At 42.1% G+C, this 24945-nt stretch overlaps 2 protein-coding genes across 2 annotated transcripts in view; both read right to left on the bottom strand.

Moving 5' to 3' along the window:
* STK31 (serine/threonine kinase 31) overlaps window positions 1-8786 on the bottom strand; it is a 38505-nt gene extending 29719 nt beyond the window's left edge. Inside the window, exons 1-7 of the mRNA XM_075728237.1 lie at window positions 8759-8786; window positions 8622-8674; window positions 7063-7161; window positions 6004-6078; window positions 5084-5242; window positions 3037-3392; window positions 955-1123 (exon numbers count right to left, since the gene is read on the bottom strand). Coding sequence (XP_075584352.1) covers window positions 955-1123; window positions 3037-3392; window positions 5084-5242; window positions 6004-6078; window positions 7063-7161; window positions 8622-8674; window positions 8759-8786 — 939 coding nt within the window. The remainder of the gene's footprint in view (window positions 1-954; window positions 1124-3036; window positions 3393-5083; window positions 5243-6003; window positions 6079-7062; window positions 7162-8621; window positions 8675-8758) is intronic.
* Window positions 8787-13498: 4712 nt separating this feature from the next.
* FAM221A (family with sequence similarity 221 member A) lies at window positions 13499-23806 on the bottom strand. The gene is made up of 7 exons (XM_075706124.1): window positions 23736-23806; window positions 20099-20272; window positions 19433-19623; window positions 17023-17229; window positions 16092-16202; window positions 15332-15420; window positions 13499-13561 (listed from the first exon to the last, which is right to left on the bottom strand). The coding sequence occupies exons 1-7, from the start codon at window positions 23789-23791 to the stop codon at window positions 13499-13501; spliced, it is 891 nt and encodes a 296-aa protein (XP_075562239.1). The 5' UTR covers window positions 23792-23806.
* Window positions 23807-24945: the final 1139 nt, after the last annotated feature.

The raw sequence follows: 24945 nt of genomic DNA, 5'->3' as shown, positions 1-24945 counted from the left end.
CAGACACATATTCTGTTGCTTGTTAATTTAGTTTGCACAGAAGTGCACAACCATCGTATCTTCAGTTGATGGAGAATCTGTGCAAAGACAGGTCAGTATACGTAGAAACACAGGTATTCTATGTAGAGGTAACTGAGTAGCAAAGCTCATTCTGAGTAGTTTTATTCTTCAAGAAAGAAAAAGGAAACAGCTGTGTGCAAGTTCAGGTTTGGGGCTGTCAAAGGGATTTATACAACGGCAGATTTTCCTTTCGTATCTTTAGGGATAAGAGTTTGCACAACATTTTTCTGAATTCATACAAACGTAACATCCTTTCACACAATCTCTTCTTACCACTGCTGTTTATCACACTTAAAACCATTCACAGCATTTTTAAGCCTATCGGCAACTATTACTAAGTACCGGGCTTCTCAGATAGTGCTAGGAACCTCCCCTGGAAAGAAACATAAGCATCTTTTCTATTAAGCAGCAGTTAAGGAAATGATCATTGTTATCCAGTTCTAAAACTCCACACCTGCTAAGATTCTGTGATGCTTAGGAATTTTCAGCCCAACACACAGAAAGCTGTTTTTCCCTCTAAGGGGGGGGGGGGGGGGGGGCAAGAATTACATCCTTATACACAAAGCATGTTTCTAATCATGAAGTGCAAAAGTCCACGTTCAAACTGAACACCTACATCCAAACCAGCAGTTGCATCAAACGCCGTAACAAGCCAGTACACACACCAAGGGGAGGCTAGGGTCCAACCTGGACTACAAAATGTGTGCTGACAGCACACTGACAGCATCTCCCTGCACCGGGGCAAGACAAGTCTTCACTCAATCAGTTTAATCATTCTGTATTCCAAACAACAGTGCACAGCTGAACTGCAGTACAATGAAACCATTAAGACAGAAGCATTGTTAGAAACACTCATAAGGAGGAGAGAAGCACCCTCTTTGCATTTCCACATACCTGAAGTTCACATTTCAGCTGCTGAACCTTCAGTTCTAGTTCCTTCTGCCTCTGCAGCAGATTTACATTGTCCCTTCTGAGAACTTCTTTCTCTTCAGACAGCTTCTGATCTGGTCTTACTTGTGCCAAGCTGCTATCTGGCACTGAGGTAGAAACTAGCATTTTTTCCCTTTAAAAAATGAATTAAGAGGAATTAATTTTAAAAAAACCCAACAAAACACAATGTGCATTCTTTCAGGCTATTGTAATTTCAGTAATGACTACAGAACTATAGAAAGACTATAGAAGCACCTACACAATCATGCTTTACTTTTTCAAAATTTGTATCCCTCTCCATGACAGTCTTTACAAAGACTGTTACACAACACCGAGGAAAAAAATACATCATTTGAAGACAACCTTTTACATGTTTTCACAGTCACTAATGCAAAAGTCTTTCCCATCCAAAAAACATCTTATGATATCACACTGCAGACCCAGAAAAGCCAAGATCCCTTGTAATTCAAAACTTCTATCTACTAAATAAGCCAAAGCACTTTAAGGTTAGCGTTTTGGATCTATACCCTAGAAGTTATTTTTATAACGAAGGAGAGTGATGTGAAGCCATCTGCCTCAAAGTACTGTGACAGTACTGTACAGTGCCAAAGCTCCACTACACCCCACATCAACTTCATCCTCACCTGCATGGCTTTGGTTACATCCTAGCTTCTTAATTTCCTTCACAGGCATACCACCTCAAAAATGCCTGGGATGTGCAAAAAGTTAGAGGACGCCAGAACATACAGAAATGGAATAAAGAATCTGGCTGCTGGCTACTCAGACCAGTCAGGATAGCTTTCTACACAAAAGTACCTCAACACTGCATGCCACCAAAAAAAAAAAAACCAAAAAAAAAAACCCACAAACAAAAAAACCCCACACCAAAACAAACCCACCAAACAAACAAAAAAACAGGGCAGATCAGAGTATCAAAATAATTCAGGATGAGGCAATTTACTATAAATTTAGACATTCTTGAAGAGCACTTCATTTCATACTAGTATTTGTTAACAGCATAGACTTGCCTAAATGATCTAACTGTAAACCAGATTTTGATACCGTGCCGGTATGTGGAAGGGCATGCCCTCAGGTGATTCATTAAAATGTTCGAGAAGCTCAAATTATGCAACATTAGCAAATTCTAAACAAGTTTTTTTGGAGAACATTACTTCTTACACCATCTCAACTTTCTGAATGCCAAGTACCATCTTTCCCACCCACAAACATTTTTCTCAGCAGCCTGTTGCCATGGCAATCCCAGCAACTGTAGGACAAGTCTCTTTAAAAAGATTTCTGACAACAACTGTAACTGCCAACTCACCACCACCTCTTGTCAATGTAATTACAAGTTGCAGAGACACCATTATCCCCTAAACCTTACTTCAAACTGTGATTGCTGGCTTTATTTCTTATAAGCACACATTGTTACATTCCTACACAAATATATCACCAAAATATGTTTGTCCTGCTAGGTTAGTGTACTTCTACATTCCATGTTTGTGCCCAGTGAGTTTTTAATAGAGGTAAATAAATAGGTGCTAGCTACAACAAGTCTGAAGGACAAGCCTATGGAAATTACGCAGATGCTGAAACGAACATCATTGCATTGCCTATCACTGCAAAATGTCCTAAAAGCCTGATGTCCTGCAACCTTTGCTTTCAACTGAGCTTTCCAGTATCTTCTCTGCTTATTAGTTGCTACCCCTTCCTTCTTTTTCAAAATCTTGCATTAAGATCCATAAGAACAGTCTGTCTCTGGAAATCAAGCGAGGAAGAACAAGCTATCCAACCAGCAACACCACTAATGAACAGTTTTATACAGATTAATGTGCTAATTTCCACCACCACAGCATGCACACACCCAGACTCACATATACTTCCCTTCCACTTAGTACCAGTATTACTTGATGCTGGAAAGACAGAAATTGAACTTTGTATTTTAGATACACACTTCCCCTTCCATCTTCTCATATACCCACATCCCAGCAACTAAGCTAATCAGATTGCTCATACGAAGTTTTCTATGACATCCTACTGCCTTACTTTGGGGCAAACATACGGTTCCCAGCAAAATTCTGATTGCTTGCACTGGCAGCTACTTGGTCAAAGTGCCCTCCTGGGATGCTGTACAGCGCGTGATCAGACCTGTTTACCCACAATGGAACTGAAACATTTATCTTCCGATGTTGGTTTTGCATGACATCTACTTTTCTCTCTTCTACAACTTCAGTGTTTCCTGGAGATGTGCATTTTTCAGCAAACCCTGCCTTGGCCACCTCTTCTCCAATATCTGTTTTTTCATATTCTGCCTGGGCAATAACGGTACCATCTTTGTGCTTGGCTTTGTGACGTATTTTTATTTCTTTTTCAAAGACTAGGCTGCTCAAGAACTTCTTTCCCTGTAAAATAAAAATAAAATGAAGTTGTATACTGGACACTGAATACTTTTAGCTGAAATCAGCCATCTTTCTCCTAAGAAAGAGAGGACATTTTTAAGACCAAAACCCAAAGAGCTGCAGAGGTAAAGCTTATGTTTAACACATCTATTCTGAAACAATGCTGTACCTATACAACTACAACTGTACCTGATCTAATCACTGTCAATGCCAGACTGGACTTCAACACCAGTAGTTCTCCCTCAATGTTCAGCTTTGAAGAATTCAGTATCATTTGTAAGTGAGAGAAGTCCAAAGTCCCATCAACTCTCAAAAGAAGTTGGCAACTATGTTATCCAAGTCTTTCAGAGGATACTAGACCAATTATTTAACACTATTATACAAAATAAAATGAAAAAGAAAATTCATTATTGAAAGGTTGTTAAACAATGTAGTAAGTGGTCTGGAAGTTGAAACAGAACATAGCAACGAATGAATTATTATGAGTATCTACCTCATGGAAATGTACCTTACTGAAACTACTCATTTGGAAATCAGGAAATGCCAGAATTGAGAGCTATCAGTTTCATCAGTAATATCAAAGAAAAACAGCTTTGAAAGACTGGGGCACACACTCAAGACCTTCACAAGACAGCTGGGAGAAAGTTATCTTTTATTAACAGGGTTTTTTTCTTTTTGCCCCACCACTTCCGAAAACAAGCTGGTTTTGCTGAAAACTAAGAATGGAAGGGGTGAGGGCAGGAAAGCTACACAGTGTAAGCAAATAAAGCTTTACCTCAAGCAACAGGAACTGTTTTTTTTAAAAAAATAACAAACCACAAACAAAAAACCCCTGGGAAGTGATAACAGAGATTTTCACCTGTCTTAAGTAATCACATTAAGCAATGTCAATAGGAGCACAGGGACAAGACCATATACAAGGGGTCTCAGGATCTCCTCTAAATGATAGAGGGATGCGTCAAGGCAAGCAAGACAGACGCTTCCTGCCTCCTCCTCCGACAACTGCTGCTCCCAAGCCACCGGCTGGTGAAGTAGAGGCAGTGCCAGTGACAAGCCTTGAAGCAGCATGCCATTAAAGAGTGTAAGTGGTGTCCCAGAAAGGGAGATCGCCACTAGTAAAACCCAACCAATGGTCAACAGCGCCACTCAAGAGGGCTCAAAGCTTTTACCAGTCCTGCTGGCATCAGCTCCTGAGCCTTTCATGTTCGTTGCTGGCCAGGGATGACAGAGTTCCTACTACCACTCCAATGCACCTGCTATTCCCTCTCCTGACCAAAAGTCTGTACAGTACCCAGACACACGGCATTCAAGCAGCTCACAGACATAAGTGAATTTATCACAGGTTCTATGACCAAGCGAGGTATTTTTCCCTCTGAAGGGAAAGAAACAGAGGCACTTTGTGTCCTCGGCACCAGAAGGTCTTGGGTCAGTCAGAAGTAGATCGAAGGCTCTGAAGATGGCAAAAGCGTCCTCTAAAAATCACCTCCCAGCACAACCTGAACCGTTTTTGACAAAACCATTTTAGTTTCTAGAGCACGTTCAGGGCAATAGATCAGACAATCCCTCCCAGCACGCCCTGCCTTCACAGTTAAACATCCAGCTCTTTGAAGACTCCTCCTGGTGACACTGTGCTGATATTTAGCAGCATCTGTTACAGATCCCATCATCTAAATGCTTCAAAATCTGTTACTTACCTGGTCAAACATGTTTAAGTTCTGATCAGTTGGTATCTGCAGTCCCCAGAGTCTGTACTTCTTGGCAACACTTGGACATTGCAAGTTTGGTGGAATTTCAACGATGTCTGATCTACTCAGAACCTCAGAATTTCCATAGTCAATGTACAATACCTGACACTGCAACAATAATATAAAATACAAATCAGCAGAGGTTACACAAACCTCCTACAGAAATTAACATTGACAACTAGTAGAATATAACCATTTTAACACATGTGCATATTGCAGAGATCAGAATCTTCCATACTAAGCCTAGACACCCTTCAGAGGAAGGAACTGAGTTAAGACAACTATCTTATGTTGGCACCTGTCTAAAAGCTTAGCAACAAAACTTGAAGTAACAAAACAGATCTTTGCTGGCAATCTTTTGTTTTCTCGAATGGCTACAATTAAGAAGTAAAAATCTTTCTTCATTGGGCAGATATGCAATCTAATGTTTCCATGACAACCAGCCTGTCTAGAAATTGTAATTTTGAATAGGAACTACCAGCCTTCTGTATCAGTCACTTAATGCTGATTAACAACTCTTTCAGGTCATTTGCATCAGTGCTAACATGTCACACGAAAGCTGCCATTTTCACCACTCAGAAGTTTTGAAATTAAATTACATTGCTTAACAACATTAACTACCACTCATGAGTCTCTTCATAAAGAGATACAAACAGCACTTTGCAAGTATGTCATGTTTTGCCAGTCTTTCCATCAGCAGTTTTCAAAATTACAGGTCACTTGAATTTGTGTCCTACGTGTATATTCAATGTTTTTAAATGCATTCACACAGCAAGTTTCAAAAAGAGGAGTTGCGTTTATTCCTATCATCCTGCATGTAGCACTGATACACAATTAATTAGAGAATTAATCAGAGAAACGGTTCCTGCCTTTTCATTGCTGATCACTTGCTGTACCTTACATCTATACCAACATCCATCTTCAGAAAAACAGCCACCATAAATCTGGAAATTAGGAAAAAAAGATCAAGAATAGCATTCTGAAAATATAAGCATACCTCAAAATGGTATTTCTAATACATTATAAATCTTATTTTCACGCTCTCCTATAATTATCTCAACAGCAGTATGAAAAAAAAGTAACGTATTTGATATCCTATCTCTCATAACGATATATGCTAATGCTTCAAAAACACAATCCTCTACTCCAAAAACAAGAGCTCCAAGAAAATTTTGCAACTAGAAAAACGTCAGCATTTTACACAACAGACTCTCATGGCTTTTCCGTTAATGTGTTGCTACAACATTTTATTGACACTGATGGCTTAGTAAGCCCAACAAAGGAACAGGCCAGTCACACCACAAACATGCTGGGCTTGCTGTTGGTGCATTTTCTTCCTTTTCAATAGGAATGTAGGTCATTTACCTGCACACACAAACAGTTCAGACAAATCTTTTTATTTAAACCTCACTTTGCAATAAGCCATCAATAATTCACACACAAAAACAAAAGTTGCCATCACTCTCTGTATGTTTTTCATAGAACTGCTATTAAATACGCCCTTGTTATCTTCTTAAGAGTACTTTGTCCAGCACATTTAACATTACAGGTTTTTGTAAGATCTTCCGCACTTCTTGAGATGGAGCAAAGAATCATTTCTCTGAAAAAGCATTGCTCTCTTGTTAAAGATAACCCATAATGCATACTGGACAAAGAAAGAGAATTCAGCGTGCTGTGTATTACCTTCTTGTAGTATTTCCTGAGTGTTAAAAAAACCCTATGGTTGTGTAATTTAACTGAAGTCTGAAGTGCAGAAAGTTTTAAACTTGCTTATACAAAATAAGCATTTTCTTTACGAAAGCCAGCAGTGAGAACATAACCCACAGCATAATCAAAGATCAGAAAATACCTAAGAAAATGGTTGTGTGGAATTAAGGCTTCTACATCCAGGTGAAAAACAAAACGCCACATGTACACAACCTACATACCTTACTAAAATCAGGTTTGCCAAAAACTGCGTTAGCCCGAGGACAAGCTTCTGCCAGCGCACAACTTAATTTCAAGAGGTCATTACATCTACTGACGTTCTAAGAAGTGTGGAGAGAGGGTACAAGTTATTAACTGTCACTTTTAATAGATGCTTGATGGCTTATAACAGCCCAAAATTAAATCAAAACAGTTGCACTGCTGTTGAGATGAGTAATGCCCCACCTTAAGCTTCCAATCTTCATGATTTTAGTTGCATTTGTAAGCCTGCTCTCATTTTCTTCCAAAAATTAACAAAATGGATCAGGGGCAGGTAATGTACTCCAGAGAAATAGTTTGCAACGAACATTTTTAACAGTTTAATTACCAGCTTCTGCGAGCAGTATGCAGATCTTACTTATCAATCCTTCGTTACAAATTTGAGTATGTATTTGGTCGTCTGTTTCTTTCCCTCCTTAATACAAGGAGAAAACAGCTGTGGCACACCCCTTGTTCTCTTTCCATGCAAGACTTGGGTTTTGGTTTGGCTGAGAGCAGCAGAGTCTTTCCAGTTACAATTTGGTATCTGAACCACTGTAAACCTGGGTCAATTCCAGTAACATGGCATTTATTAGATGACATGCTACTCATTCAAAGGAAAGGATCCAGAGCTCAGAGCAGGAAAGAAAACACTCGCGCAACTAAACATTTTGTTAACCTTAGAAGTACAGGCCTAACTTTTGTACCTTACAGTATCAAAAACCACTGTGACCAAGTCTCCAAATGCCAGGGTAAGAACCTAAAGGACAATTACCTATGACTACTACATCTAAAAATCCCTTTATTAAAAGAAGCTATTCTATAAACAGAATGAGTAAAGTTTGGTCCCCCTCCCCAAATTCCTATTACGGACACAACAAGCAGCATCACCTTCTCCAACTGGCTCCAAGCTACACAGGTGTTGACTAATATGTACCTACCAATTAGCCAGCAGACCTAATAGAAAAGGCAAGCTTTAGCACTCCTTCAGGATTTTCCCCTCTCCCTGCTGCACCCCCTACATTAATGAAAACTCCTCATTGTTTTGGGTTTTTTTTTACTTTTCCTCAACTCCCCCCATCCAACATCCTCCTGCCCATCTACACAAAACTTGAAAGGACCTAGCATCTTTGAACCACCTCTACATCAAGCTTCACTGGACTGCCCCACACGCTCAGCTGTTAGAGGGCAGGGGATCCACCCTCAGCAGGGCTCCAACTGCCTCCTACAGTATTCTTCAGTCAACAGCAAATATTTTAACCCTCAATTTATTTATTTTTTTGGCATAGGGTCTACCAAATAGTCAAGAAAACCCAGCTACAATTCAAACAGATGGATGAACAATTCTTTTTGACATTTCAGAAAAGACTAGCTGATTTCACTTTAAAAGGGCGCAATAATACTTACAATTCTGAAATCTAAAGTACCTCTTTTTTTTCCAACATCAAATGCTATCATTTATTCTCACTTCTATAGAGGCTTGCTGGGGAGGGGAAGATAAGATTAAACACTCAGTTAAAATCAAATAGTTCTCTGAATTCACCTGTGCCCAAAATGTTACAGCATCTTCAATGTGGCAGCCCACAACGTCTTCAACTTGAGGGGAAAGAAAAAAAAAAAAAAATTACTCTCAAGTGTCAGATTATGTGTGTGTTTGTTTTAAAAACCACCTCACATTACCTTCGTCATACTCTGTATCTCCATCCATGACAACAGACTCTGAAACGTTACAAGATACCTACAGTGAAAAGAGAAATTCAGGTATTCTTCCAGAGGCCCGTGGCGAGGCGAGGCACACGCACCCGCCCCGCAGGCCCGGGCCAATGTCCGGGCCCTGAACGCTTCACGGGTTCACTGCTTCGTGGGCTCCTGCTCTCCCATCGCCTAGCCCCGTTTCTCCTCAGCCCGCCTCCCTGCCAAGCGAGGCGACCCGTTTCTTTAGCGAAAACCGCTTTTTTTAGGCGAGGAAGCACCGTGAGGCTACCACGGCCGCCACTGCCCGCCGGCAACGCAGGGCCCCCTCCTCTCCGCGCAGCCCTGCGCCCCTGGCAGCCCCCGGGGAGCGCTCGGGAGCGAGGGCCGGGCGCCGGCCTCCCGCCGACGGAGCAGCCGCGGCGCTGCCTGAGGCGGCCGGGCCGGCTGAGGGCGACGGGCCCCGCCGCGGCCACACGTGCTCGTGCTCGCGCTCCCGCCGCCGCCCGCCACGGCACTGCGCATGCGCCTGCCCGGCCCCGGCGGGTCCCGGCGCCCCGGCCCGGCCGTGCCTTCGCCCCGCTCCCCTCCCTCCGGGCGGGGCAGCGCTGGGGGGACGCGGCCTCCCTGCGCCTGCTCCCGCCTGCGGGCAAAGCCCAAACGCCAGCCGCAGCGACCCCAGAGCCTCTGGCGAGCTCGTAGGCACCAGGTTTTTTCTGCAAATCCGCACGGGTATGCCCAGACGCGCCCTTCACCCACGAAAGGGTGGCGATCAGTGCGTGCTGATCCCGGTTTTGACGCGTAAAGGAAGCAGCAGCCGCGAGGCTCCTGCGTTGATGACATCCTCCCCGCCGGCCTCGACGTACCTGCGAAGGCGCGAAGGCGCGAAGGCGCTCCTCCGCTTTCCCCCGGCGCGATGTGTCGGTGCCGCATCTTTTGGTTTCACGCACAGCGATCTGCAATTTCCCTGTCGTATTTAACGGGGGAGTGAAAATGGACGAAGGCACTGGCGAGGCCGGGGGGCCGGTGTTACGCAGGGGACGTGTTAGGGTGGAGCCCGGGACCCTACATAGGGAGGTGACTGAAGGAGCGCGGGGCTTTCGTGCCCAGCCAGCGCCGACAGGCGCAGCTACGGTGAATGTAAAATTACAGCTACAGCCAGCAGAAAGCAAACAATTTACTCTACCAGAAGACAAATGCTAAGGGCTCCAAAGCAGGGGTAGGCTTCTAGGCAAAAGTATCTCTTGTTACGGGGGGAAAAAAAAAAAAAAACAGGTACACCTGTGCAAGGTCTTTTAGAGTGGGAAACCTTTGTTGTTGTTTTCAATTCTATTTGTACAAGAAAAAATTACCACTACCTGCAAAGTCGTCTCTTTCCTTAGCCTACGTGGCTACAACGAAACTATACTGCCAGAGACCCCAGGGACGTGCAGACACGAGACCTGCAAACCGTTTAATATGCACAACATGCTGTAAAGACGCTGACAACTTGACAAAGTAATTCTGCATGGATGCGGTTACTGACTGCGAATTCACACATTACATTCCCCTTCCTCCCAAACCTGAGACAGACATGCATTTTATATTTAGCATCGGAGAAGCACAGAAGGGGAAGGAGCCACTTGCCCTCCACTTAGGATCGCTGACCAGTCTCTACTATCATAAATAACCATGGTACATCTAAGCCTTTCATAGGATAATCAAAACTAGTGAAAAATACGATGTTCTACACTCTAGGGGTGTTACCATAATGGCAAAATATTGATTTGAAAGCCAGCTATTTAAAAAAATGAGAAGTGCTTAAGCATTACCCAGGACCTACACAATTAGGCTTTACCAGCTCAGAGCGCTCTGTATGACAACAAACCATTCCTCCCATGCCAGATTCCTTGGATTAGAGTCAGAAACGGTTAATGTGTCTAGCTGAATGACAGATACACGCCCACAAATAAATCATACAGATGAACCGATAACTTATCTGTCCCATGATATTATGTTCAAAGTTCACGACTGCTCTCAAGAAAACAAACCATCTACAAGTACATGTTAAACTGACCTCTTTATTTAATGACTGCTGTTAATGGCAAACATACTAGCATTTGGTCTCTGCTTTTAGCTTTACAAACATTGTCTTAATAGAATTATAAAGAGATTTTTCAATAGAATTGGAGGTTGCAATTTCGATTCCTACAAAATGATGGTTGGGGTTTTTTTAGGATAAAAATAAGGGTAATTCCAGTTAAGTGCAAATTTCACTTAAGACATGACATCAGTGTCCAGTTTTCACAGCCAGCAACATTATGAGCTGTACCTGTTTTTTCATGTATAGACAGGAATAAAAATTCTGCAAAAAAGTACTACATGAGTACCAAGAAGTCAAAAGTACACCTTCTAGTAAGGGAAGTGAGTTTCTTTTACTTGGATGTCATCAACATGGTGAAAAGTGGTCAGAACTCCTAAGCAATGCAGTTGGTATTTTTATGATCCCACCTATTTTCCAACTAAAAAGAAATGTCATGAAATAAATGTAATAATTTTTAGTATCATTTAAGTGGAAATTTTAAATAAGTTTAAGCACAGAATAAAATTTTTCAAAATTGACTTTGATAAAACCAGTTCATGATGATCAAAGTACATTTTAGTAAGACTGAATTTAGCAAACATTTAGAACTGACAAGTATTTTTAGTTCAAAATGTCAATAAAAGCATAATACATAACCTGCTAGAAGTAAAACATTATATTACCAGTATAAAAACAAAATGCAAGTTTTTTTGTAATTAATAAAACCTTTGTCTAGAACAGTATTTTGGTGTGAGAAGCCTCATCTCTGAAATGCACACATACATTTCTGGAACTGCATTCCCTAATGGGTATAGCCACGGGCATAAATAGAAAAGTAGGATAAACTTCCACAATTAAGCTTGTAATAATCTCTCTGAAGACTGAATTTTTTTAATATATTTTTATTTACCATTTTTTTACCAATGTTATTTACATTTGTTTGTTTCTTGTAATTCTATTGTGAAACCCCCATTTACTTACAAGACTGAGTATCTAGAAATGATTGCTTATTAGGACCAGAAGAGGGTGCTCAAATGAATATTTTTATTTATTAAGTTAAAGCAGTATGTTACAGTGTAGAATTTAAAGCTAAAGGTACTTTTAAAACATCCATTAGACACTTTGATATATTATGCATTTCAATTAAAGTAACAGATTAACCTCTTTGAGTGGCATCTGTAGTAATGGCAGTCTAGCTCGGAGTTAAGGTAAATGGCCTTTTATAATCTTTGAATTTGGGCAATTGAGCCTTCCAATTCGTTCTCGCTTGGATTCCAGCCACCTCCATCAGTCACTGTATGACCTGCATGCACCTCCAAGAACTCTCCTTCCCTCCTGCAGCTGATAATCTGAACAAAAAAGCAATTTGCCCTGTACCAAATGCATTCAACGTCACCTCTTTCCCTCCGCCAATCAGGCACATAAAGGCATCAGGCACACAGAGGCATTCTCTCTGATGAGAATCAGAGCTTTGAAAGCTTCTCCCAACGCTTGCTATAGTCACAGTACACACATACCACCTGAAAAGCCTTCAGTCCAAGAGACATATTCAAGTATTTTTATGGACAAACTGACTTACACCTCTGTTTTCAAAGGAGACTAACAAAGTTAGCTCAGGCTCTGCTTTTGCCTCTGAAACTGCAGCCTCTGCCAGTTATTCTGTACCAAGCTCTTGCTGTTCTGCCTCGCAGATTTAAACCACCACACCAAGTTACGAAATTTTAAATTTTCCTCTCCCCTACCTCTAGCACAACATATGCTGCCACAGCTGTGAATATGGACAAAGAATACAAAAGCACATCGCCCTTCTTGAGGGACTCAGTCTCTGTTGGATTAGACATGATGAAAGAGTTATGTGTTGGATAAGTAAGTTTATATCAAACACTATATAATTATTTGTTTACATGCAATAAATAGCATATCCATTTCCACTTAATGTGTTCAGAAGTCTAGTGTAATAGAATCTTTGTTATGGACAGTATCAGACAAAGAGAACTGGGAGAATGGTACCGCTTGAGAAATCCAGGATAAAGTATACAAGCAGAATGCCTTCAAGTAGCTAGTAAGTATGTGTGGAAATGGATTTACATGTGCACAGAACTTCACATGTAAAAAATATTTATACGTTGGCAAGAACAGCCTAGAGAAGTGTGAGAGAAGAAGGGTATGTTTGAATTTTATGTAAAGGTGATGAAACCAACAGAAAGAAAAAAAAGATTTAAAGAAAAGATTAAAATGACAATATTAACAGAACAAATCCCACCAAGTAAAAATGCATGAACAAGATGAGTTCTAAGGACTCTACAAACAAAGAAAGTGTGTCATAGAAGTCTAAGAATAGGACATATATTTTCTCTGCCCTACTACAATGTAATACTTAAATACGTGCTTATTCTCTCAGATCTTAAATAACAGTTCTGTAAATCTCTAAATACGATTTTCCATTCTCAAAGGAAGATCTATGTAACAATTCTGGAGATTAGAAATGCATTAATTGAAGTACCAATTTTATGACAACAAGATAATTAAAAATTAATTTCAGCAATAGACCAAAACAGCAGAATAAAGAAATTAAGAAATACAGGTATGCAGGTAGGCACAGCAAAAAACACTCTTCAGTACAACAATTAACACTGTGCCATACAATAAGTATGTCTTTATTAATCTCATGGCTTCTTTGATGGCACTGGACTTTTCTCCTTCTGTTTAGCAGCCTTCTCCTTTTTCAGCTGTAACAAAGACAGACACCAACAGTGGTTCAAGCATTAATTTGCAAGTCGGCTAGTAATGCAATATTAAATCTCTACATCTAGTCATAAATTTACCACAGTGATATAAGCAATGGAGAGAGCTGCAGATCATTGTAAGCCCAACCCAGCATTGCTTACTTTTGCATCATAGGACAAAGGAGCACTTCCATAGCTCTGCAGCTGCTCCCCTATTCAAACCAGGGCTGCCTTTATCTCTGATAATGGCAATCTAGGTATTTATGTATCCCTCAAGGCCAAAGTGCCTCACAAATGTTCATGGTTTTATCTTTATGTCAATGAATGGTAAAGAAGTTTTATTACAGACATGTAACAGACACAGACTAACCAGCATGCACAAAACCACATAGGAAGTTTGTTGCTGAGGTAGATGCTAAACCTCCATCTCAGTGTCTCCTTGCTGACCCACAAGGTCATGTCTTCCTCTCGTAAGATTTTTCTACACAGTAGGCTCTTATAGCATGGTATGATTTACCAACACACATACATTTAACTCTGCCATTTTGTAGTAAGACTATAATCCAAACAAATACATCTGTTGTTTTTAGAAGCAACAGCCATTCTGAAGTATTGTTACATTAGTGAATGAAATCCTATTTAGAGCAATTATATAAAAGGGATGCATGGACTTTCACATCTCATTGAATGTAAGATATCATGTTGCTATCAAAAACGCAAGGAAAAATAAAATAATGTTTTTAACGTGCTTTTTTTCCCCCAAAAAATAGTGTCAAAAGAAAGAAAGCAAGGCCCCAGTCCTGATTTGGATGTCTACAAATGAACTCACTGCTAAGCAATCCTGTTGTTGGTCTACACAGGAACTCATTTTAAAACATTTTTCCATATTTGGAGGCTTGAGGTTTGTATCTGAAATTCCTACTACCTTTTGCAAAGAAAAAAAAATCTTAGGGGGAAAAAGAAACATAGCAATTGGATTTGATAGTAACATGTTTTCTCCTATAAACTGATACTATATTTGTAACATCTTACCATATTTTGTGATGATTTCGAAGATAAATTAGTTAAAATTTCACAAAGCTAGAACAGCTTTCTCATTAACAACCACCTTGTTGCAAGAAGCAAGCATAACAGCAGTTAAAATTTTAAAAGTTAATTATGCAACATTGCCTTACAAAAGAATTCATAAACAGTCAAGACATACTTCCAGCAGAGATGGTGGAGCTAAGGAGCTAACGTGGGGAAAGAATAAGTGTTTAAGCATCTAAGTAACCTACACCACAGGGCATTTAAATTTGCAATACAGTCAGTGGGGTGGAGGAGGCACCTCTAAGGGGGTGATTCAGCTCATCTAAAAGAGATGCACCAGATGTAGCCCAACTACACAGACATCCATAAAGAAAAGAAAATCATAAAGTTTTATAAATGAGGTAGCAAAAACACATTCCTAAATGTCACGGTTGACTTTCTGTGAGTTGTCTTTGTTGTTTATTTTTGTCACATAGTGAAATATTTTGTTTTTCTGTAATGGAGAGTTACCTCAATAAAAATCTGCCCAGTTAAGGTAAATACCATCCCAGACATGACTGACCTCTGAAATCCTGCAGTAGCTCATAACTGTATTTAAAACTTTATTTTAAGAAAGTAGTGTTTTCTCAGGAAGAGAACAAATGATATAGTGCATTTATATGCCACTCAAAACGTACATTTATCTTTTTTAGAAATCCTCTTGTGAAAATATATTTGAATTAAGCAATAAATTTAGTAACTTGCCCGTTCTTGATAACGTTTTTCAAAGTAAGCCATGTCATCATCTTCTGAATGCCTTCCATGAGAAACTTGCCTTGTGGCACTAGAACCACCTGAAGGGAAAAAAAAAACCCCACAAACTTTTTTCATTCATGATACTTGCTATTCCATTAATTGTTTTACATTTGGCGAAACACATTTAAACTGAGAACTCATCTTTATAGGCAAGTAACAAACCCCAGCAATTGGGACCAAAGAATAACCTCTTTAGTCTAGGCTAGCAGCTATTATAAATAGTCCTGGAGGAGTTCAACAGTTATATTAATTGCTGAATTCTTATACTAAATAAGGGACATAAAATAAGCATCACCAATCCATAATTCCATGCAGAAAAGACTTTCTGGCAGAAGGCAGTTTCACAGGATTGCGCTGAATATGTATGATCCATTCAGCTATGATAAGCTTCTAGTAGGAATTAAAAATTAAAAATTTTAAAAACTGACCCAAGTGACACCATTAATGGGGAAGATACCAAATGCCAGGAAAAGATCATTAAAGTTAAAAAGCACATAATGACCAAAAATAACAAGCAGTAACAAAACAGTTATTCTAAGCACCTCAGGTACATGAATGTTGTAATAACTTTTCACTTAACAAGGCTTCAATACTCATTTCAATTTTTAACTTTGATTTTAGCCCTAAGCATCCTTCAACTCATAATAAAATAAATTAATGTTATATTGAACACTTTTTGTAAAACAATATTATCCTACTAATATAGCACCTGCTATCTGTAAGACGGTTTGAACAGAAGTAGAAGGTCCCTGAAATGCTTTTAGAAATGGATGATCCATGCTGGTAACAGGGCATTCTAAAAGTTCAGCAGAAGGAGCCCCTGTTAGAAAACAAGTTGAATGAAAACAAAAATTAACTTCATGAGGTATATTAAGAATATACATGATGGGGTCAAAACAAGGCTACAGATTAATATCTACAACACTCTGCAGACCCCATAAACCCGAGTTTACAAAAGCAAAAAACGCTTCAAAAGAAATGAAAAGCTTTGTTTCTTTAATTACTATGGTTATGCTAGTTTCTAAACTTTAGACAAATCCAGGAAACCAGACCAGAATTTTAAAAAGAAATGATGAGTACATGGCAATAATAAATAAAATAGTATTTCAGGACAAAATATGTCCATTACTAAACGACACAAAATCACAGAGCAGCAGAGGTATCAAGGCCAACTAACATGCCTGTCAAAAATAAAGTTCTACAAATGACCTCTTTTTTTTATGCTGAACAGCTATTAACCTTTGAGTTTGGAAAAAAAAATGCTGTAACTGTATAACCAAGAAATACCTGGGCAGCGTTAGGCTAAAGGATTAACATAAATATAACATGGAAGTATTAAGAGAAAAACAGAAGTTACAGAGTTCTTTCTAAAAGATATGCTCCATTTCAACCAGAAGCTACTGGGCTGAACACCAGAATCATTGATAAAGAGTTTTTTTATCAATTGAATATAGGAAGTTGGACAAGATGGTCATAGTGGTCTCTTCACACTTAAGGACTGCTGGGAAAAAAAAATCTGTCTTAAGTCCTACTCCTGTTGATCCAGTTTGCCTCCGAACCTTGAAAGTCTGTTCAATTACTACTTTTCAAAACTACTCAGTTGGAGAATTAAAATTTCATCTCGGGTCAGCGGCACTTACCTATTCCGCTGTCATCAAGTCTCATGTAGCCTTCTGCTAGCGAACTAAAACCAGTCAGTCCTCCCATAGCAGCGTAAGGAACATCCTGCCCCACGGGCTTTCCTTGGGCTAAGCGCTCTTGTTTAGTTTCCACAACTGTTTCATGAGCATATGTTGGTTGACCACAAGCACAGGTAAAGCAACTATGAAAGCCTGAACACTTTGAACCTAATTAACAAATAAGTGTAATGAGTGAGATGGTAATGGAATTTATACTTCATTGCAGACAAAACGGTGTTTCCCTAAACTGATCTTGTCAAAAACTAGAGTTCCTTCACTGCAAAAGCATCCAGCTACGCTTTCTATTTGGAAGCACGTATGTGATTTGGGGCAAAGCAACCAGCTATCTTTACTGAAACCTTTTACAGCCTCTTTTCATCATGATATGAAAATGCTGTGTAAAACAGGAGGAAGGATAAACGTGGGGATTAGATCATAGGAGTTGTCCAGTCTCAGGGTCTCATTCAGTCAAGTTTTGATTACCTCCAAAGATGGAGATTCTACCTCTCTGAGCAGCCTGGACCAATGTTGGTCTTCCCTTGGAGCACACATTTCTTTCCTAATATCTAACTGGATTTCCTATGTTGCAATTTGTGACCACTGCCATTAGTAACACCCTTCTCTATCCCTCCCCTGACAAAAAATATAAAAAGAGAAAAAATTCTGTCACTGGGTAGAGAAGGCAACCTGCCAGCATTTTGGCAGTATTATCTCCAAAGGTGTACAGCACATGTCAACGTTGCATGGCCAGAAAACTTCAAATCACAATTTATGATACAAATCACAATTTAAATGTCTTTTTAAATTAGCAAAATTGTCTGGGTAGTAAACAGAGGCTGTGGCAACAGCAAAATAGGTTCTATGTAAGAGTATTGTTAGACTTTCAGGGTTTTTTTAAGCTTACATAGCCACAGGATGTAACTGAAATGGTTATACAAATGACATCTGACATTCAGAAACAGAGAGTGAAGTGATATATCTGCCCTAGCTACAGCTAGGACTGTCATCAAAGTCCTGCTGGAGCAACGATGTGAACAAGAAATTGAGGAACTGCTTTTGCAAACATTTCATTATCCAAGTTACCCTGCTTCCAGCTCCCAGTTACAGCTCATTTTGCAGAGCACCAAGAAAGATTTTTTAAAAGTCTTGTATAATACGCTCAAGGATCACATTCTTGGAAATGTTAAAGGCTTTTTCGTATCATTTTGGGCACTCCTCAGTAATAGAGCTCTTACTCTGTGCTTGGATACAGAATAAAGTATATACAATATATAAAGTGCAACAGCAATATTTTTTCAACTATAAAGACAGTACATCTCTAATTTATCTATGACATTAGATTTATACAGCACTGGGCTAGACTAACACCAGTACATTAAAACACAAGTCCAAAATAGAAGCAAGTCTGGGCACTTCTCTGTGTAATCTTTGAAGCGCTCAGAAGTGTCAGGTATTTTTGAGAAACACTAGAAAAAGTGCATAATGTAAATTATTATTAAAAACACTGTGTTCTAAAGATTCAGTCTGAATCATCCAGTTGCACATTTAAGACTTTCACATTACTTAGGGCAAATTCTTGAAGGACTGTCCCATTTTATGTTTTATTCTGTGGGATATGATTCTCATCCAGCAAAATCTGTTTATGATCTTCCCTGTACAAATTAGACAGACTTCATGAAAGACATTTATTAACACTACAGAACAAAAAAATCTTCAGCTTTCATAATTTGAGGTTTCAAGCTAAAACATCTTTATGCATTATTTAGTTTCTATGGTTAATAATTACTGGTGTTTCATTTCAAGCAGAAAGCTTCCTCTTGCTTGAAACTCCATTCCCATTTGCATTTCTGGACCCTCAATCTGTATGCTCAGGAACTGCTTTGTTAGAGTGCTAACAATAGTACTATTTGGGAACAGTGCTACTTCCTATTGAGTTGAGAAAAGATAAAAAAATACATTACCATTATATTCAACCAGGCAATAGAGGAACGAAGATCAACACTTCTCTCTCTCAAACTAACAAGTTCAAGTAGAAAAGTCACGTGCACGCAGCAGTGGAAATGACAAACTGCAAATGGGATGCTTTCATAGTGCCTAACTTCAGGTGGCTGTCTCCATATGTACCTAACCAAATCGTTCAGAAACTTACACTCTTTCACAGAACTTGGGTAAGCTAAGGATGTTGTTCTAAACCCTGCTGTGCAAAAGGCACTGTCTTCCTTCCCATTTCCCATCCTTCTGCAAGGACCAAAATACACATCAGTGCCAAGCGCAGCACATACCTAATACTCTGGGCAGAATACAGATCCCTAACATGCTGTTCCTGTTAAGTTTCCTAGCAAATAATGCTACAAGTCCATCAGTAACTTACAAGAGTTACATGCAAATCCAGGTGCTGCACTGTGCTGATCAGCAAAGTGTTTGCATCTACAACGGATGGGCTGTGTGCCGTTTAGAGGGACATAGTGATAGGACTGGCACGGACAACGGCTCACTCTACAAGGCACACAAATAGGACGGTCTTTTGGAATCACTTCATAGTCCGTTTTGTGTTGTTTATACCTAAAACAGGCAAAAATAATAACTTCTATAACTTTGTTAGTATATACCTGAAAGTATATATAGCTGAAAGTCTTATAATTTATCTTACAAGTTCTGTTTCGAAGTATCTTTAACTATATTAATTACTGCTAGTTGTTAATTTTCAATTAAATGCATACTATCAGGTGCTTTTACATCCATTCATTACACGACTATTACAAATCCTTATGTTTCATCTTGACAGTAGAATCAATCTGATCTACAATAACTCATACCTTAAAGTTGAATTTATTGAAGACTACAAAATCATTCCAGTCTCAAAAAAATGTATTAAGATTCAGACTTAAGGACAGTTCTTATGATTTAAAACCTAATTTTCTCAACCCTTAGACCTTAAATTAACTTACCTATACAGTACTGTAATGTATCTGGAAATATTTTACATTTTCCTGATTTAAAAAAATACAACCGTTCAAAAAAATGAAAAGATTCCTACCGGTGAGTACAAAAGCACAGCGTCTCTGGTCCCACAAGCTTACAGTCCATGCCAGTTGGTGATCTCCAGCTCACATACAACCTGTTCTGTATCCGAATTGGTAACACTTTTCTTTTGTACTCCTCATATTCCTCAGGGGTAAAGAGCTTTCCTCCATCATCGTCACCTACAATTCTGTAAGTATGTCATAAAAAAAAAAAAAGGTAAGAAAATGAAGGCAATAAAAGTAGGTTTCTTGAGATACTTTTTCAAATAATATGTAACATCGCTTTTGCTCTAAATGCAAAAAAAAGTTACCTTTCATAATACTGTTCTAGAGATATACATTTAACAGAACCGTAGCTGAATTTTAGAGAAATTTTGTGAATAATGCTCTTTTAAAAAATTTGCTCTGACGGACTGAAAACCAGGGTTGTAAGAGAGAAGGAAAAAACCTAATACAGCAAACTACCAAGCTCCTTTTCATACAGCAGAAAAAGCAACGGGCATCAAGGGTTGTGTAACCAGCCAGCTCTGCCTCAGACTTCTTGAATGACCTCTGGCAAGTCACTTCACCCATCTACACCTAACTGTACTGCAGACTTGTATCAGGTTATCTAATCTTCGTCTACTCTGAGTAAGATGATTCAACTGGAAGTAGGGAACCACGCTGCCATCAAAGTAACAAATGATGTCCAAGCTGTCTTCTACTTTGCAAGAAGACTGTGCTAGTTTCTGTACCTAAAGTTGATAGCAGCTATATCCCACCCCTCGGACAAGCCCATTTGTTTAAGCTATCACTGTGTTCAAAGCCAAGGTCAATGAATAGCTGAACTCTGGAGCAGCATCCAAATTCTGCATTTGTGGAGACAACTGAAGACAGTAAGTAAAATCTGTAATGAACCACTTAGACTTAATTGCAGCACTTAACTATGCTGAAGGTTAGTTTATTACTGTCTGTAAATATTTCAGTTATTATTTGTTGGGTGTGCTAAAACAGTGAATGAGTCATTCTTTGTCAAATATTCTGTGGATTTGTACATTGCCAGTACAGCAATGTACAAATTCTGTACAGCACCAGAATAATGTGTCAAGATTTGTATGTCAATCCAGCTGACACCCACTGAATTAGCACGTAACTACTTATGTAAGAAATGCCACTGTGCCTACTACCTCTGATGTTTTACTCAACATTTTCCTAAGCTAAATCAAGACATCTCAGTATAATGACTGAGTTCACGTTTATTTTCACTCAACATCAACCCTTCAAGAGGAGCGATGACCAGATTAGCAAAGACAAGTAGGCGTATAAGGGCACGCGTTTATACACTGCAAAAACATAAATTCACGATGCACAAAAGCCCGCATTTCCTGGAAGAGTAGTGCCGTTGGCAGATTACCCTCTGACACCACATCACACAGACACACTGCCAGGCAGGCAGGCAGGCAGGCAGGCCTGGACGTGAGAAACGATGTGCTACTTCACTCGCAGACAGTCAACGTTTACAACATGCCTTCACACCAGCGAGGCTGTATAGGGTTTGCATGGCAAGGTTTTGTTACGGGGGGGGGCTACTAGGGGTGGCTTCTGTGAGAAGCTGCTAGAAGCTTCCCCTGTGTCCGATAGAGCCAATGCCAGCCAGCTCCAAGACGGACCCGCTGCTGGCCAAGCCCATCAGTGATGGTGGTAGCGCCTCTATGATAACGTATTTAACAAGGGGGGAAAAAAAAAAATCACCAGGACACAAACTGCAGCTGGAGAGAGGAGTGAGAATATGTGAGAGGAACCACTCTGCGGACACCAAGGTCAGTGAAGAAGGCGGGGGAGGAGGTGCTCCAGGCACCAGAGCAGACATTCCCCTGCAGCCCCTGGTGAAGACTGTGGTGAGGCAGGCTGTGCCCCTGCACCCATGGAGGCCCACGGTGGAGCAGATATCCACCTGCAGCCCATGGAGGAGCCCACACCAGAGCAGGTGGATGTGCCTGAAGGGAGGCTGTGACCCCATGAGAAGCCCATGGCAGAGCAGGCTCCTGGCAGGACCTGTGGCCCTGTGGAGAGGAGCCCACACTGGAGCAGGTTTGCTGGCAGGGCTTGTGACCCCGTGGGGACCCACGCTGGAGCAGCCTGCTCCTGAAGGACTGCAGCCCGTGGAAGGGACCCACGCTGGAGCAGTTGGTGGAGGGCTGGTCCCGTGGGAGGGACTCCATGCTGGAGCAGGGGAGGAGTGTGAGGAGTCCTCCCGTGAGGAGGAATCATAGAATCATTTAGGCTGGAAAAGACCTTTAAGATCATCCAGTCCAACCATTAACCTAACATTACCAAGTCCACCACTAAACCAATTAAGGGTAGAGTAGCAACCCCATACCTCCTGGCTTGGTGGCTGGATCATTTATAATGAAAGTTAAAACTAGGAATCATTAAGATTGGAAAGGACCTCTAAGATCATCATTCCAATCATCAACCCAACAGCACCATGTCCACTAAACCATGTCCCAAAGTGCCATGTCTACATGTTTTTTGAACTCTTCCAGGGATGGTGACTCTACCACTTCTCTGGGCAGCATGTTCCAATGCTTGACTACCCTTTCCGTGAAGAAATTTTTCCTAATTTCCAACCTAAACCTCCCCTGGCGCAGCTTGAGCCCATTTCCTCTCGTCCTATCGCTAACCACTTGGGAGAAGAGACCAACACCCACCTCACTACAACCTCCTTTCAGGTAGTTGTAGAGAGCGATAAGGTCTCCCCTCAGCCTCCTCTTCTCCAGGCTAAACAACCCCAGTTCCCTCAGCCGCTCCTCATAAGACCTGTGCTCCAGACCCTTCACCAGCTTCGTTGCCCTTCTCTGGACACGCTCCAGCACCTCAATGTCTTTCTTGTATTGAGGGGCCCAAAAAGGAGCAGCAGAGGCAACGTGTGATGAATTGACCACAATCCCCATTCCCCATCCCCCTGCGCGGCTTGGGGGGAGGAGGTAGAGAAAAACTGGGGAGTGAAATTGAGCCCGGGAAGAAGGGAGGGGTGTGGGGGAGGTGTTTTAGGATTTGGGTTTAGTTCTCATTACCCTACACGTTCTCACTCCTCTCTGCTGCTCAGTTTCGATTGGTAGTAAATTGAACTGATTTTCCCCAAGTCGAGTCTGTTTTGCCCGGGACGGTAATGGCCGAGTGATCTCCCTACCCTCATCTCGACCCACGAGCTTTTTCGTTGCGTTTTTTCCTCCCCTGTCCAGCTGAGAAAGGGGAGCCACCGGGCGGCTTTGGGGGGGGGGGGGGGGGGGCACCCGGCACCCAGCCAGGCTCACCCCCCCAGGGAGGCGTACGGGGCCGCCTGTCCCCAAGGCCTGCGCCTTCGCCGCCCCCGCTTCAGGCCCGGGAGCCATTCCCCCTCGGCGCAGAGCCACGCTCGGGCGCCTTCACGGAGCCAGTCAGGGAACTTCCGATTCCGCCGATAAATGGCGGCGGGGCGAGGGGGCCGAGGAGCGGAACGTGGTACAACGAAGCCGCCGCAGCCCCCGAAGAGGCGGCTTCAGGATGGCGGCAGGCGAGCGGCGCGGCGCCCGGCCCGCGGGGAGCGCCTCAGGGGGAAACCGCGGGCGGGGCTGAGGGCACCGCCGGCCCCGCGCCCCCCGCCCCGCCGCCCCTCCGCCCTGCGCTCACCGCCGGTACTCCGCGTACTCCTCCGGCGCCGCCGCATCCACCTGCAGCCGCTCCATGCCGGGCCCCGCCGCCGCTGGGCCGCCGGCGGGCTGGGCGCCGGGAGCGCCGGGCGCGGAGAGGGGAACGGCGGGCGGCGGGCGAGAGCGGCACGAACCGCATCGCTGCCGCGGGCAGGCGGGCGGGAAGGGGCGCCGAGCTGCGGGCTCTGTGCCGGCGCGTACGGGCGCGGCGGACCCCGCCTCGGGGGTGGGGGGGGGTGTCACCCCCCGGCACCCTGCTGTAAGGCTCGGAGAAGGCGCCCTCAGTGAACTACAGGGCTTGGGCACCGACATGTGTACATACAGGTGGGCACGGACACATACGTACATACAGGTGGGCACGGACACATACATACAGGTGGGCATGGACACGTACATACAGGTGGGCACAGACACGTACATACAGGTGAGCATGGACACATGTACATACAGGTGGGCACGGACACGTACATACAGGTGGGCATGGACACATATGTACATACAGGTGGGCACAGACACATATGTACATACAGGTGGGCACGGACATGTGTACATACAGGTGGGCACGGACACATACGTACATACAGGTGGGCATGGACACATACATACAGGTGGGCACGGACACATACATACAGGTGGGCACGGACATGTGTACATACAGGTGGGCACGGACACATACGTACATACAGGTGGGCACGGACACATACATACAGGTGGGCACAGACACGTACATACAGGTGAGCATGGACACATGTACATACAGGTGGGCACGGACACGTACATACAGGTGGGCATGGACACATATGTACATACAGGTGGGCACAGACACATATGTACATACAGGTGGGCACGGACGTGTACATACAGGTGGGCACAGACACATATGTACATACAGGTGGGCACAGACATACATACAGGTGGGCACGGACACGTGTACATACAGGTGGGCACGGACACATATGTACATACAGGTGGGCATGGACACGTACATACAGGTGGGCACGGACACATATGTACATACAGGTGGGCACGGACACGTGTACATACAGGTGGGCACGGACACATACGTACATACAGGTGGGCACGGACATGTACATACAGGTGGGCACGGACACATATGTACATACAGGTGGGCACGGACACGTACATACAGGTGGGCACGGACACGTGTACATACAGGTGGGCACGGACAC

Source organism: Pelecanus crispus, chromosome 2 (assembly GCF_030463565.1).
Source record: "Pelecanus crispus isolate bPelCri1 chromosome 2, bPelCri1.pri, whole genome shotgun sequence".
In the NCBI taxonomy this organism is placed as follows: Eukaryota; Metazoa; Chordata; class Aves; order Pelecaniformes; family Pelecanidae; genus Pelecanus; species Pelecanus crispus.
The sequence above is the reverse complement of the archived record's forward strand: the minus strand, read 5'-3'. Positions and strand labels throughout refer to the sequence as shown.

Bases quoted from the DNA above. Each gene is read 5' to 3' on its own strand.
- FAM221A (XM_075706124.1), bottom strand. From the start codon at position 23,791: ATGGAGCGGCTGCAGGTGGATGCGGCGGCGCCGGAGGAGTACGCGGAG. The intron at 16,203-17,022 runs GTAAGTGCCGCT...GTTTTCTAACAG, and splicing joins ACTTGATGACAGCGGAATAG to GGGCTCCTTCTGCTGAACTT. The intron at 13,562-15,331 runs GCAAGTTACTAA...TCTTTGTTACAG, and splicing joins AAAAACGTTATCAAGAACGG to CTGAAAAAGGAGAAGGCTGC.